This window comes from Procambarus clarkii, chromosome 39 (genome assembly GCF_040958095.1).
Source record: "Procambarus clarkii isolate CNS0578487 chromosome 39, FALCON_Pclarkii_2.0, whole genome shotgun sequence".
NCBI classification, from domain to species: Eukaryota; Metazoa; Arthropoda; class Malacostraca; order Decapoda; family Cambaridae; genus Procambarus; species Procambarus clarkii.
Window position 1 is genome coordinate 6709115 of NC_091188.1, and position 16703 is coordinate 6725817.

Genomic DNA, 16703 nt, shown 5'->3' on the forward strand with positions numbered 1-16703 from the left:
CTGCCACCCTCACACTCTACTGTCACCCCTCATACTCTACTGCCACCCCTCACACTCTACTGTCACCCCTCACACTCTACTGCCACCCGTCACACTCTACTGTCACCCTCACACTCTACTGTCACCCCTCACACTCTACTGTCACCCCTCACACTCTACTGCCACCCTCACACTCTACTGTCACCCCTCACACTCTACTGTCACCCCTCACACTCTACTGCCACCCCTCACACTTCTGTCATTCTCAACTGTTGCCAACAGAGCAAGTATACTCCAGTGGTCACTCATTAACCTGACCTCTGTTACAAGCAAAGTCCAGAGTGCAGAATGTCATCCTTCACGACACTCAAGAGCACAGACATTGATCACTCACGTCTCTCTACCCCAAAAAAAACATATTCCTTCCTCTTGGCGATGAATTAACCAAGTGCAGCTCAAGCGTCAAGTAAATTAAGACAGATACTGAGGAAATAGAAGTCAAACCGGTTTATCTCGCGAGCTGGAAACCATATTACCATTCCTTGGTCCCAGACAAGCGTAAATTAGGTTATAAATCATGTTTTAGTAACACTGGCTATCAGCAAGCATATCGCCTGATGCCTTTGTAAGCTAGCGTGAGGATAATAATTAAACCCGTTAGGTGTGTGCTCGCCTCCCGTGAGAGAGTTGATGTGAACGTTGATCTTCATTAAGAAGTAAGGGAAGGTAGGAGGGTCTTGGTGTCTCATCCCGACCTGATGGAGGGGCTGGCTGCCTGCTGCGGCTGCCACTACTCCTGATGCATTTTAGGTCCTCCTAGTACTGTAGGTCCTGCTGTTACTGCTGCACTGCAGGTTTTGCTGCTACTGCTGGTCCTGCGGCCACTGCTACTGCTGGTCATGGGGCCACTGCTACTGCTGGTCCTGGGGCCACTGCTACTGCTGGTCCTGGGGCCACTGCTACTGCTGGTCCTGCGGTCACTGCTACTGCTGGTCCTGGGGCCACTGCTACTGCTGGTCGTGCGGCCACTGCTACTGTTGCTGCTACTGCTGGTCGTGCGGCCACTGCTACTGTTGCTGCTACTGCTGGTCGTGCAGCCACTGCTACTGTTGCTGCTACTGCTGGTCTTGCGGCCACTGCTACTGTTGCTGGTGTTTCTGCTTACTCCTGTTATTGTTCTGCTACTGCTAGTCCGCAGAGACTACAGCTTTACTGCTGCTCTTTTGCAGGGACTTCAGCATAATTCAACTGTCATAAAGAAACTGCTGTTTCCACTATTTCTCCTCAAGTAATCCTGCACTTGTGTAAGACGAAGCAGCTCCACCTCCCTCGCTCTCCTTACTATGGTAATAAAAAATTAAGATAGACAAATGTCTACCGAGTGTGGCAGGCTCAGTCTCCTTTACTATGTTCAAGATGAACAAGGAGAGACGGTCTCTGCGACCAGGAGGGGGAGGGGGGGGGGGAGGGAGGGGAGTCTGGGCCGAAATAGCTACTGAAGCCATCAATATCGTTTAATATTGTCATATGTTACGTTTACTGCCAAAAAGTCTAAGTCTTTTTTGAGGAATGATTTTAGAGTGGGTAACATCACGTGAGAGTTCAAAATGCAATACGGTAAATTTTTATTATTTTTAAGGAATATCCATTTACCTGGCTAAAATTAATTGTGCCGTATTGTTGCTCGATGATTAAAAAATTAAAAAAAAACTGATGTTAAAAGTCGTATTTTTGCACTCTGATGTATGTTGAATAATCAACTGAACGCAACCCTAAGTATATATACAGCAGGGAGATGCAGTCGCCGGACGAAAGGATATATATATACACACACACCAAGAGTTTCATTCCACTACACTCACAGAGTAATACACTGAAAGTTAACTTCACTCTTCAACTACATTCCAGGCTATATACACTTGCCTGTTGCTCAGTGAGCTATTGTTGTATCCTTTATAACCCCTTTGGCGGTGGTCAGGCCTGACAGCAAACTAAGCTTATACACGTTATAAGCTATGCCGTCAAACGTATTATTTGAACAACTTTCTCTTTGTGCATTTCAGGCCTCAATTACACTGTTTTCGTTAAATCTTCCAGAAGGCGTAAGAGAGGACTCTGATAGGGGGATACTTTCACTCACTCGCTCTGTCTTTCTATATATATTTGCAATCTCTAAGTATTTCTGTCTCTGTCTTCATCTTCTGCCTCATGTCTCTCTCTGTGGTTCACCTGCATTCCCTGTCTGCCTTTCTGTAGGCCGCCACGTTCTCGATACGTAATGATGTAAGGAGCTGATTCAGGACTGTGCGCGTACAAGTGTCCTCTGCCTCTACCCATGACAAGTGTCAACTGCCTCTACCCATGACAAGTGTCAACTGCCTCTACCCATGACAAGTGTCAACTGCCTCTACCCATGACAAGTGTCAACTGCCTCTACCCATGACAAGTGTCAACTGCCTCTACCCATGACAAGTGTCCTCTGCCTCTACCCATGACAAGTGTCCTCTGCCTCTACCCATGACAAGTGTCCTCTGCCTCTACCCATGACAAGTGTCAACTGCCTCTACCCATGACAAGTGTCAACTGCCTCTACCCATGACAAGTGTCAACTGCCTCTACCCATGACAAGTGTCAACTGCCTCTACCCATGACAAGTGTCCTCTGCCTGTACCCATGACAAATGTCCTCTGCCTCTACCCAAGACAAGTGTCCTCTGCCTGTACGCATGACAAGTGTCATCTGCCTCTACCCATGACAAGTGTCCTCTGCCTGTACCCATGACAAATGTCCTCTGCCTCTACCCATGACAAATGTCCTCTGCCTCTACCCATGACAAGTGCCATCAGCTAATAACAAACTGTCATCTCTTTCGCATGAAGATATTTACCAGAGACGATAACGTCACCCAAAGTTACCTCAACCCAACGTCGACCTAGAGACAGGCTCCCACGCCCTCACCCTCCTCCAACTCCGGCAGAAAACTGTACTGAACTTCTGAGCGACACAACAAAAGTTTGGTTGATTACCGACGCTTAGCAACAAAATTATGTCTCAAACATAATCCAAGTTCGCCTCTATGAATTAATATTAGCAAAAGAAATTAGCATTGGTTTAAGAACAAGGCCACTGCTGACCTGCCAGGACTTTGATACCTACCAAGAAGGAACAATATACAAATTCCAGGATAAGGGAGGTTCAAATAGAAATTAAGTGAATATTTTACCCAGTGGTGTGGCCAGACCTGGAGCTGTGAGAGACGAGGAGACATTTCTCAAGTTTCTCAAGTTTGACAAACTTTAGTAGAGCAGTTTTTCTTTACATATATAGGTAATAATACTAGTTTCTCATTTCATCAGGAAAAATTATAGCACGTGTTGACACGAGTGAGATAATACTGCATATATATCAAGAACTGAAATTGGGGGATTTACTTCATACTGGTTACTGATATATATATATATATATATATATATATATATATATATATATATGTATATATATATATATATATATATGCAAACAAGCCTGAATGGTCCCCAGGACTATATACAACTGAAAACTCACACCCCAGAAGTGACTCGAACCCATACTCCCACAACTGGTATGTACAGGGACGCCTTAATCCGCTTGACCATCACGACCGGACATAAGGAAGTGATAGCCGAGGCTATATGAACCACTTCCCCGCCGGCACTCGGATGGTAATCTTGGGCATAGCATTTTATCAAATCACCTCATTCTTTGGGGCACACGTGAGGAACACAAATGCAAACAAGCCTGAATGGTCCCCAGGACTATATACAACTGAAAACTCACACCCCAGAAGTGACTCGAACCCATACTCCCACAACTGGTATGTACAGGGACGCCTTAATCCGCTTGACCATCACGACCGGACATAAGGAAGTGATAGCCGAGGCTATATGAACCACTTCCCCGCCGGCACTCGGATGGTAATCTTGGGCATAGCATTTTATCAAATCACCTCATTCTTTGGGGCACACGTGAGGAACACAAATGCAAACAAGCCTGAATGGTCCCCAGGACTATATACAACTGAAAACTCACACCCCAGAAGTGACTCGAACCCATACTCCCACAACTGGTATGTACAGGGACGCCTTAATCCGCTTGACCATCACGACCGGACATAAGGAAGTGATAGCCGAGGCTATATGAACCACTTCCCCGCCGGCACTCGGATGGTAATCTTGGGCATAGCATTTTATCAAATCACCTCATTCTTTGGGGCACACGTGAGGAACACAAATGCAAACAAGCCTGAATGGTCCCCAGGACTATATACAACTGAAAACTCACACCCCAGAAGTGACTCGAACCCATACTCCCACAACTGGTATGTACAGGGACGCCTTAATCCGCTTGACCATCACGACCGGACATAAGGAAGTGATAGCCGAGGCTATATGAACCACTTCCCCGCCGGCACTCGGATGGTAATCTTGGGCATAGCATTTTATCAAATCACCTCATTCTTTGGGGCACACGTGAGGAACACAAATGCAAACAAGCCTGAATGGTCCCCAGGACTATATACAACTGTATACAACTATACATACATACAACTATATGTATGAATATATACAACTATATACCTCGGCTATCACTTCCTTATGTCCGGTCGTGATGGTCAAGCGGATTAAGGCGTCCCTGTACATACCAGTTGTGGGAGTATGGGTTCGAGTCACTTCTGGGGTGTGAGTTTTCAGTTGTATATAGTCCTGGGGACCATTCAGGCTTGTTTGCATTTGTGTTCCTCACGTGTGCCCCAAAGAATGAGGTGATTTGATAAAATGCTATGCCCAAGATTACCATCCGAGTGCCGGCGGGGAAGTGGTTCATATAGCCTCGGCTATCACTTCCTTATGTCCGGTCGTGATGGTCAAGCGGATTAAGGCGTCCCTGTACATACCAGTTGTGGGAGTATGGGTTCGAGTCACTTCTGGGGTGTGAGTTTTCAGTTGTATATAGTCCTGGGGACCATTCAGGCTTGTTTGCATTTGTGTTCCTCACGTGTGCCCCAAAGAATGAGGTGATTTGATAAAATGCTATGCCCAAGATTACCATCCGAGTGCCGGCGGGGAAGTGGTTCATATAGCCTCGGCTATCACTTCCTTATGTCCGGTCGTGATGGTCAAGCGGATTAAGGCGTCCCTGTACATACCAGTTGTGGGAGTATGGGTTCGAGTCACTTCTGGGGTGTGAGTTTTCAGTTGTATATAGTCCTGGGGACCATTCAGGCTTGTTTGCATTTGTGTTCCTCACGTGTGCCCCAAAGAATGAGGTGATTTGATAAAATGCTATGCCCAAGATTACCATCCGAGTGCCGGCGGGGAAGTGGTTCATATAGCCTCGGCTATCACTTCCTTATGTCCGGTCGTGATGGTCAAGCGGATTAAGGCGTCCCTGTACATACCAGTTGTGGGAGTATGGGTTCGAGTCACTTCTGGGGTGTGAGTTTTCAGTTGTATATAGTCCTGGGGACCATTCAGGCTTGTTTGCATTTGTGTTCCTCACGTGTGCCCCAAAGAATGAGGTGATTTGATAAAATGCTATGCCCAAGATTACCATCCGAGTGCCGGCGGGGAAGTGGTTCATATAGCCTCGGCTATCACTTCCTTATGTCCGGTCGTGATGGTCAAGCGGATTAAGGCGTCCCTGTACATACCAGTTGTGGGAGTATGGGTTCGAGTCACTTCTGGGGTGTGAGTTTTCAGTTGTATATAGTCCTGGGGACCATTCAGGCTTGTTTGCATTTGTGTTCCTCACGTGTGCCCCAAAGAATGAGGTGATTTGATAAAATGCTATGCCCAAGATTACCATCCGAGTGCCGGCGGGGAAGTGGTTCATATAGCCTCGGCTATCACTTCCTTATGTCCGGTCGTGATGGTCAAGCGGATTAAGGCGTCCCTGTACATACCAGTTGTGGGAGTATGGGTTCGAGTCACTTCTGGGGTGTGAGTTTTCAGTTATATATATATATATATATATACATATATACATACACATAAGGTATGCAGAAAAAACACATTGAAAAATAGATTGCTGAGCGCGTTTTCAGCCTCAGGTTATCCTCAGAGCAAAATAGAATCTATGATGACCAGAGGCCGAAAACGCGTTCCTCAATCTATTTTTCAATGTGATCTTCTGCATATATCATACTGGAACGCCTTACTGCTCTTCACCTACAAGAATGAAATTACCTTTGTTAGATCTATCTCATCTTACTCTAAAAACTATAAACTAAAAGTTTTTCATTTGGAGTCCAGGAACTAAATTAATTAGAATCTTTCGAATCGCAATGGTTTATCTCTAATTAAAAAAGGTCTTTACTAGTCTTGACCTCGTTATGTAGATTATATAGAAACCTACGCTCTATCTCGGCCCTCAAATCAGCTTGCAAGAAATAGGTTCAATATTGTTGTTAATACAAATTTTAACACCTAATACTTCTTTCTCTATGAAAGATGTCAAACGTGTAAATTTTCATGTTGTTTGTTTTTTCCTTTTCTTCTCTTCCTTCTTCTCTAACTTTACCCTTCACTCTACCTACATGTCAACGTTTTCGGTTTTTGTTTACAGCGATACACTGTTCACTCTAATGTGTGGGCGCCACCACCTGATAACAGTTAATGTGATTAGCTCAACGACGGCTCAGCGCTGTAAGTAGTTATCATGGAGGTACAACTACGCGAACATGTCACCGGGTTACTCACCACTCTCACAAAGCTCCACCCTCAGAGGTCGGAACAACATAACTGCGATGTGTTTCCATCGACTGACGGGCTGGGTATTACCTGGATCATTCAACTAGCTTGTTACCGTGGGTTTTAGTTAAATGTCCTGATTTAACAATCACAGAAAGGGTGTCTTCTTACTTTATCTCTCACGTGAGTGACATACAAGCAAAGCGGGCTGTAGTTATTAAGATCTATCGCGTTCTATTACGTGATATACATAAACAACGTCTAATCGACTGCAGTTGATAGCACCTCACTTGGCACAAGAAACGGGACATAGAAACATAAAAATATATATATATATATATATATACACTAACATTATTTACGCATATTTAACCTGGAATATCAACACAAGTTTCTAACAGGAACATTTAATTGTACTCACTCAGTCCGTCGAGGAGCGTCTGGTCCGGTGATCAGTTCAGTAATCAACATACTGGCTTCTGTATGATACCTTGTCATACAGTGCTAACGAAAGGCAAACCTCTCGCTGTTGATTCACTGTGGTATATAGAGCAAATACCAAATACGATTAATTTTCTTACGTATTACACTTTAGAAAATAATACTAAAGAACTCAGTATAGTGTTACTTAAAAGGTAAGTCTCGCCCGCACGTTACTTATATACATATATTGGCACTAACTAGTCACAACCATAAGGTATTGTTATGAGTAATATCCCTTTAACTCAACACAACCGCCACGACGCTCGTCACCAACACTATAGTCTTCCTTACACAAATACACAACTGCACGCGTCAACTTAAGATTCGCAATTGAGAAAGAGAAGCATAACCCTCGCCTCGTAGACAGGCTTCAAGGTGCTGGTTGTCAAGCGGCTGTTTGGACGCCTGGGAAGACCAGCCATTGGTTGAGGAAGCATAGTTTGTCAATGTTTTGTAAATATTTATCTTTAAAGATTATCACGTGTTCATTTAGGTGGTATTCCACACACTTTAATCATATGCATTAATGGTTTACTAAGTGTTCGGTATCATATCTCTCATGTAAGGAAGTTTGTGAGGAAATGAAAGGTTAATATTTACCAAGAGGTGGCACTCTGCGTTGACTCGTTTTTTAGAACTCCGAGACTGTTGTAAGAGAAAAATGCAGGGAAAGCTAGTGTGAGAGCTTCCTGAAGTAATGTAAGAGGCCATACCAGTCTGTATACAAGGAGGTCAGAACACTCTAGGTGCTATTAGAGAGAACGTTATTCTAGGGTGGGGGGGGGGGGACTACGGTAATATATTTTGAGTTTATTACATAATTTTCTTGTTCATCAGTTAGCAACTTATGGCATTAGGATTGTTTTATATTTTATAAATGTTCTGCCTTTGTTAAACTAATTTCTATGGTGACTGGGTGCCAGTATATTTGTTTACTTGAGAGGCTGTGGCCATGTTTGTTTTCTGTGACTTTTGGTTGATAAACTGTGAGTTAAAATGGTTCTTATGTCTACGTCCTTGTTTGTAACTCAGCCTATGTTGTATATTCTTTGTGCGCGTGTTGGCAATAAATTAGACTGATTTAAACATCTTATATGCCTCCTTGCATCGTGATGTCTCCTGTGGATGTTACGTATTCTGTAAACAATATCTTGAGAACCTATATGCTTACTTCCAGCATTGAGAGGCCTGTCTCCTTTGGCTTCCTCTCAGATCAGTGTAACTATACACACACACACACATTATAAAGAATTTGTCAGTCTCACAACTCATGTTTTCCTGGAGTAATTTAAGTGTTAGTGAAGCTTCTTTGTTCTTTGTTACTGGTTTCGGATCACCAATGGACAGTTTCTCACCCAAGGTGTGGTCCTTATCCCTAACAGGCTTCCACAGTCTTCTCTACTTGGCTCAAGTATCACTTGGATACAGTTCGCATTCTGAAAATTCTTGAGCGTGATATTGTTCTTATTTTTAACGCTACTCTTCCATTATATAAAAAATTTGTTCTTTATAGAACAGATTTTCGATCAAAGTTGATCAAAGTTCAAAATATGATCAAAGTTCCAAACATGCTCCCGATTTCTTCACCTTAATCAGAGTTTCCTGGGTAGCAAGCACCAGGGACAATATAACGCTATCCTTGGTTTGGTTTATTTACCAGTTGGGTTGAGAAGCAGTTTTCGTCCAAAGTCAGAGACACCTCTGCTGCTGGCTTTCCCATTCATAAATTTCTTTCTAAGTCGATTCCTTATTAGTTGAGATCCCCAACAGTGTTGTTTATAGAGGCTCTTAAAATGTAATGCTAATAATGGATGTTTTTCAATGCCATGAGTCACTTCTACTGTTGTTTCCAAATAGTTTCCGAAAAAAATAATAGTTCCCAATAGTTTCCGAATGATCTCTGGTTTTTACCTCCTGCTTGATGTTGCAATTTAGCTTCCTCTTCACAAATATCGCCACTCCACCTCTTCTATCTCTTCTGTCTTCGAGGAAGCCTTTGTGGCCCTAAATCTGATTCTCGGCTAGACGGTCTCTTGAGTCTACGTTCATGCATGTCTCAGTGGGTGATACTTTGTGAAATATCTTTCTACACACACGAATGTTCGAGGATCATCCGTCTTATAACTCCAACTGTGACAAAAACCTGTTGCAGAACGGTTCATTAATGTCTGTCTAATAACCCATGCGCGCTGTTTACCTGTCTTTATGTTGCTGCATGCCATCTTCTTCTTGTTCATGATCAGAAACAGACTTCTGATCTCTAGCAGTTTGTAGTCCAACTAACGTCTTATTCCAAGATGTCTGCAAAGGTGAATGTTGAATCCCAGCAGTTGTTGAAAGTTACTACACTATCAAAATAATGCTTTTCAGGTAAGCAATTTGCCCCAATTGTTGTTGACAATCATTCGCCCATCTACTCACACACCCTTTGCGGAGCTCCGTATGCAATGGGAGCCCACCTCACTTTTCCTAATTATATATAGTGCTAACTTGAATCTATATATTGGTTCCATACCTGGACCCTTGCCAAAATCATTCTCTCCAACCGAGAGGCAGACAAAAGCTTGTTTTTACTGTTGGATAAGTTGTTGTCCATCTTGTCCAATATGTCACTTGTCTCAGCACCAGAACATCGCACCCTCATCCTGTTTCGTGTGAGTCTTGATGAAGAGGTCAGCTCTACGTATCTCTCAGAGTCGCTAAGATTTTCCTTCTGTTCTTGGTGAGGCTCTTGGTCGCCCTGCCTGCTGAATACCTGCTTACAGTTACTCCCTAAAACACTGACAACTAGTTGGTTGTCACCACTGTTGGCTCCCTAACGATTGTCCTACCAGTTTCAGCCTCGCTAATGTGACAGGTAAGTCTACTACGGGCTCACCATAGCCCGTGCTACTTGGAACATTTGTTTCGAGTTGCTGAATCTAAAACAACAACAACCACGATTGTCCTGCCATCCATATTGAGAAGATTCGTTACGCTTCTCCCCAATAACTTCCAGGTAACCTGCTTGACCTTCAAAGTGACAAAGTGTTGCCTTGTCATTGACACTTTTTCTACACTGACAGCTATTCCTTACGATCTCTCCTGTATTCGTTACTCGACATATTTATTCACTCAGTGTGTCGACGTCGGACTTAAGTGCCCGGCAGAGCTCAAACTAAGCCTGGAGAGAAGAAAATGACGTGCGCCATCATTGAGTCTCAAACCTTGTTTCTTGTATACTTCAAAAATTACATGTAAATTTTGATGGTATTAATTGATTATGTATTTATTTTGTGATAACAAATAATGAAACTAAATCATATAAATAACATTTAACACAAAACTCGATGGTAAATGTCAGCCATGACCCTTATTATTATTTTTATTTACTTTAAATAAAGAAAGAAATGGATAAATTATAGCTTGAAAGCCCATATGATGTCATCATCTGGGTATGTCATCAGTTTATTAATCCATACAGTTAATGACTGATCAAAGGTCGAGTTATATCAACTATGTAACGCAAAGAACGTTTGGGTGGCAAGTTGGAATTCAGTTGTTACAACAATACGATAATTACCAAATTCTATACTTTGTGATTTTATTGATTTCATCAAATAGGAAAATTAAAATGTCTTACGATAATGTTTATCGCTCTAAGTCCAGCCAGAGAAGTAGAGAGATATTTTTATATAAAATGATGGGAATTAATTCGCAAATTTCAGGAGAGGTAAACAGAGGAGTGAAATATGGATGAGAACCCAGTTTATGGCGACACTTAAGAGGGCAGACTCCATTAAACTGTTAAATATTAGGATCCACCATACATAACCTTACTCTTTGCTCTGACTCCTTGAACTAGTTTCACTCATCTATTCATCACAACGCTCCATTTCCTCTCATGTATAATGTAAACCTCATAGTGATCCTCATCATATTTAACTGAAATAATACTGTCTTCCCATAACTTTAAACTTGACTTGAGACTTTTCAATCGTCACATCTGCACATTTCTCAGAACGACCCTCCCAGAGTCTTCATAACAAGCTCATTGATCAAGATGAGTTCCTTGAGTCGTCGGTGAAAGTCTCCGGTGACCTTGACCTTCTGGCCATATTATTTCACCAATCCTGTTTTCAGCCTTAAATTTTAAATCCTATGAGCAGCATCTGGTCCTGTTGTACAGTAGCCTACGTCCTCGACTCCCAGTCGGGGACTGGTCAAAATTTTTTAATCACGTGTTCTTTCCCATGATGTATCTGTTCACTTATCAGTAAACAGGCACCAGGAAGTATGGCAGCTGATGTGGGTTACATCATGTAGAAGGTCAGGAATCCGACATACGAGATGACCTTATCTTGAGGTTATCTTGAGATGATTTCGGGGCTTTAGTGTCCCCGCGGCCCGTTCCTCGACCAGGCCTCCACCCCCAGGAAGCAGCCCGTGACAGCTGGCTAACACCCAGGTACCTATTTTACTGCTAGGTAACAGGGGCATAGGGTGAAAGAAACTCTGACCATTGTTTCTCGCCGACGCCCGGGATCGAACCCGGGACCACAGGATCACAATTCCAGCGTGCTGTCCGGTCGGCCGACCGGCTCCCAACCTTAGATCAGTCCTTTGTAAATAGGCTTCCTGTGCTCAACAACGGGAAAATGATATGTGTAAAATAGACCCAATTTCAAAATTGGGAATAATTTCATCAAGTAACAAGCAGCGCTGCCGTCAGATTATGATTTGGTATAATCTGGAACAAAAGAAACTGTACATACGCGGCAAAGTGGCGTCATGCAACAAGTCCATCAGCTTTACCTATAAGACGGAATGTCTGTCTGTCCATCTGTTTTTCAGTCTGTCCCAAGCTGGAGGCCAGATGTTCAGGGCTAGCCTCAAGCAAATTTGCAGGGGGGATTGTCTGGGGTACAGGACGGAAGTAGGTGGGTCGAGATATATGAAAATTAAATGCTTTAAGAAATATTAGTAATTATAAACACCCCTAAACCTTTTTCGTTGAGTTTTTAAAGAAGTCAAGTGTGAAATATTTTGTGTGATTAACTTGCAGTTTATATCAAAATATAATGTCTTAGTCCCATACACTTGTTTCAGTGGCTCTTATTAATATATAATCTGAGAAATGGGATAGATAAATGGATGGATAGACAGATAGAAAGCTTGATTGATGAATAGATGTGAGACAGATATACAAATCCTGTCAACGGCGGGTCTGAATGCTGGCACAACCATAAGTCAAAGTTTAAAGCAGTTCCAAAACATCTTATGATAAGCAAAAATTTGTTTGATATTTAAATTCAAAGATTTTATCGTTAAATACATTCCAACTCTTGCCACGGCGAGCGAGGTTTAACCAACTACAATTTACAGAATATTTCTCACGTTTATTCGACTAACACGATACAAAATTTCGCAGAAAATATTAATGCAGCTGGGAGCAGAGCCGGCTGGGACCTTAGCCGGCTGGGAGCACGGTGGCTGGGACCTTAGCTGGCTGGGATTTACTAACAACTGGATGAGTCTCTGGCTTTTGGGATAGACCGAGTATGCCAAAGTGTTGCATTTCAGAGGTAATGTCAATGTTATATAACAGGTGTTTAATCAATTATATGAACACAATTTATAAACAAATAATATTAGTTAAATCATGTGTAAAAATCCTTCGTATTTCTTAGGTCATTGCTCTAACAAACAAGTCAAATTGCTCACAATAAAGAAGGTAATTAGAAAGTTGCTAATTGCTACTTATTTAGAAAATTTCAACCTTTCCTCGAGTACCACATTAGTATCTGTGTATGTGTTAGGTAGTGAACATATTGAATGAAATTTTATTGTTTTAATAATGTTGAATTGTGGTAAACTGTGTATGTGTTGTGGGACAGACAGGAGAGGGTGGCTTTGTAACGTCCCTTGACAGTCACTGAGATGACTGTGACTGTCTAGGGCGTAGAGAGCCACAGACACCGTGAAGAGTTGAGTGAACCAGCGTGGGTGTGTTCCAGACAGTAAGGTCAAAGGTCAGACCCATTCCCTGCGTCTTGAGGGATGGAGGAGTGAGAGTGACTTGGTGAGTGAGGGAGAGCGAGGAAGAGATGGAAGAGAAGATGAGAATCTATTTATTATTTTGTTATTTTGACCCAAAGGGCGAGTTTATTGCCAGCGTCACTCACCCTGTGAGTGAACATACCGTCAAAGCAGCGTGTACAACACTCCCCAATAGGAAGAAAACCCTGGAAGTGAGAGGAAGCGGTCATAGGAGAGAAAGAAGTGTGCTTGGTAACTAATGACCCCAGCACCAAATGCGAAGCTTTAAGATCATATGAGAGTACGATAGTGGAGGAGTCTTTTGGGCTATCTTGAGGGTATCTTGAGATGATTTCGGGGCTTTTTAGTGTCCTCGCGGCCCGGTCCTCGATCAGGCCTCAACCCCCAGGAAGTAGCCCGTGACAGCTGACTAACACCCAGGTACCTATTTTACTGCTAGGTAACAGGAGCATTTGGCTCCATATAAACAGTGAGAGTCAAACTATTATTCAGACAAGTTAAGTTTCAGAAAGGCTCTCCCACCTCCGCCTGCAGAAATGGAGCATCACTACTTGTTTCCATGACTTTAGTGCGCCGCGTCAAACACTAGAATCGGATGGATCAGCATGATCTGGCGACTGACAATGCTTTTCGACACCACAGTATTATCATCCAGTATATCTTCCCTAGGCACAGTGTTAAATTGTTGTGCACTCTCATGTTCCGGCAATAACACGAACCACCCCTCCCCCTTTAGTTAACTGTTGAGTGCAAGAACTCATTTGGGAATATCTATCTATATATATTTTATATATTTACGCTTTTGGGATAGGGTGAAGAAGCATCTGGACCTCCTGTTGTATTGCTGAAGCTAAATTTCTTCCACACACTAATGACAAGTTTAGAAATAGTTTCCCCCATAAGTCTTGTGATCTATAGAGTTGTTTTATATAACTAAGCATTATCTGCCATTTTATTCTTCTCAGTAATATTCGAACTGTTGAGTTATTTATGAAAACTTTTAATTAGAGTTGATACACAAACCTTGTGTGAGAGAGTATGAAATTAGTTTCCCCTTGTGTTCTCTTTTTAATAAGCCTGCGATAATTATGTAGTAATTATCCATTCTGCGATCAATTATCCAATTATCATTTAATTTATTTGCTATTAATCCTCGATAATCAGCATATATATTATTGTTCTCTTTCTGAAATTTATCTGTAATTTTATTTAATCGGTTATTCAGTGTTTAGTTCATTCATTCAATTTCCATATTTTATCGTAAACTGCGATCCATAATATCATGGGTAATAACATTTCGTTCAATTGAATTATCGGAGATTGATCAAATTCCATTTACGACCAAATCTGAACATCATGTTGACCAGACCACACACTAGAAGGTGAAGGGACGACGACGTTTCAGTCCGTCCTGGACCATTCTCAAGTCGATTGTGACCATTCTCAGGTGGTCAACATACTTTAGCCACGTTATTGTGACTCATCGCCTGAACATCATATTTCAGTTATTTAAAATAGGGATGCAATTGGAGCGACCATCATCAAACTTTAAAGCTTCCAAGTCAAAATTATATTGCAAAACATTTTCTAGAATTGTTCTTAGTTTTCATAGGTTTGTCCCATCAACAGGTCCAAAATCTTAAGTTGCGTGCAGTTTTCATCAGTCAGTTTTGCTGAATGCTGCAGAGTCAGTGTTGCAGTGCTCTCCTTAGCTACGGCTTGCATAGTTTGCCATACACGTGTATGTACATATTAGGCTGCATTGTTGTTGTTGTTTAAGCTTCGCTACCTGGAACAAAAAGTTCCAAGTAGCACGGGCTATGGTGAGCCCGTAGTGGACTTTTATTTTTTATTATTATGCTGCAGTTTTCGTATGCTTTTCATCGAGTTGACTACAGAGTTGTTATTATACAACTGTGTTTGGCGGAGCAAAGGTAGCGGAGGTTGGATCGTACCTTTCCGCGGACAACGTTGTCTTTGACACCTTTAGGGTGTCACCGCTGTTCTCTTTGCCTACTGGGTAGGTGTTTCTCTCGACTTTCTATGTCAATGTTGCACCGAATATAGTGCTTGTGAAGGCTTGAAATCTTTCATTTTTGTATCAATCAAACTGTGGATAATTTTCCTTATCTTTCCATTCTGAACTGTAACACTGAATTTACATACAATTTTATGTGAATTATATCTTTATTCAACACATGTTACGATGACATTTTGAATAGCTCTGATGTTATTAGTTCCCAAGGAATATGCTTCCAAACTTCATTCAATTGTATTAATCATTTAAATAAGAACAGCTTGAAGAGAAGTTATCTAAGGAGTATTCGAGTTTTCATCTTAATCATCTTGCCAGTATAGAAAATAAAGAATATTAGTAAGACCCTAAGTAGGCATTTTAACGTTACTAGATTTCCAGGTTTATATAGTACAACATTTCAAGAACATAGACAAATTGAAGACTAAACATCTAATTAGATCTGCTTTAAGACTACCTTAAAAATATAATCGTTATCTAACAAATATTAATGGTAGCTTACCGTAACCTGCTTTAACTTAAATATACTAATAGGAAGCAGAAAAGCTGCCTCCCTGCTATGAGAGACCAAGTTACATTTTAAGTCAAACATTAAAAAAAAATCATTTAAATATTTACATCATGAGGGTACGCAGTCTTAATTTATAATGGGGCGCAGAATGGCACCTTAAAGTGATCTACGTTAGACTCACATGACTAACCTAACCTAACCTAACCTAACCTAACCTAACCTAACCTAACCTAACCTAACCAAACCAAGATTACGATTCTTACATAATTCCCTCAAGCGCCGAGGGGAGGGAAGGGAATTGTCAGGGGAAAGCGCCAAGCCATTACGACTATATAGCACTTGGACGGTCGGGGGATTGAACGCCGATCTGCATGAAGCGAGACCGTCGCTCTACCGTCCAGCCCAAGTTGTTGGACCCTCAAGCGCCGAGATGTTGCTGTGGAGACGTGCAGGGGCAACCAATGATTCAAGTGAGCAGAGTCCAATTAGCTCCTTAAATTGTCTTCGTGAATGAGGCAGACATTAGCGATACCGGGAAGAAGAATGTAACAAATTCTGGTTGAATAATAGGCAACTAGATAGGTGTACCTCCCAATATTAAAACCCAGCCTAGTTTGTACCGTAGAAGTGGAAAAAGGAGAAACTGTCTGTCGCTACACTGACGTTTGCCGCAGTGCCCCCTTCTGCCCTGCCTTGTAAACACAAGCGGCGTTAATTTGACAAGATGGGTAATTGGCCTAACTAGACAAGAGGGACTCACGGTACCAAGCATTGGTTATCACCCTTAACATGAATGCCGGTAACATTTACTCCTGCTTGACTACACAAGGTACACAAATGTTTACACGAAAGTACAATAATATTTACAGAAAGGTAACGAATAATTAATATTTTCAGTTTACATGTAAAAGTATGCAAACAGAATTAA

At 42.0% G+C, this 16703-nt stretch overlaps 1 protein-coding gene across 1 annotated transcript; it reads right to left on the reverse strand.

The window, feature by feature from the left end:
- Positions 1-769: 769 nt before the first annotated feature.
- Positions 770-9834, reverse strand: LOC138372484 (uncharacterized). Its single transcript, XM_069337953.1, has 3 exons — positions 9706-9834; positions 9388-9491; positions 770-1166 (listed from the first exon to the last, which is right to left on the reverse strand). The coding sequence occupies exons 1-3, from the start codon at positions 9832-9834 to the stop codon at positions 770-772; spliced, it is 630 nt and encodes a 209-aa protein (XP_069194054.1).
- Positions 9835-16703: the final 6869 nt, after the last annotated feature.

Bases quoted from the DNA above. Each gene is read 5' to 3' on its own strand.
- LOC138372484 (XM_069337953.1), bottom strand. From the start codon at position 9,834: ATGAGGGTGCGATGTTCTGGTGCTGAGACAAGTGACATATTGGACAAG. The intron at 9,492-9,705 runs GTATGGAACCAA...TCACCTTTGCAG, and splicing joins TGATTTTGGCAAGGGTCCAG to ACATCTTGGAATAAGACGTT. The intron at 1,167-9,387 runs GTAAACAGCGCG...TCTGCGGACTAG, and splicing joins ATGCAGCAACATAAAGACAG to CAGTAGCAGAACAATAACAG.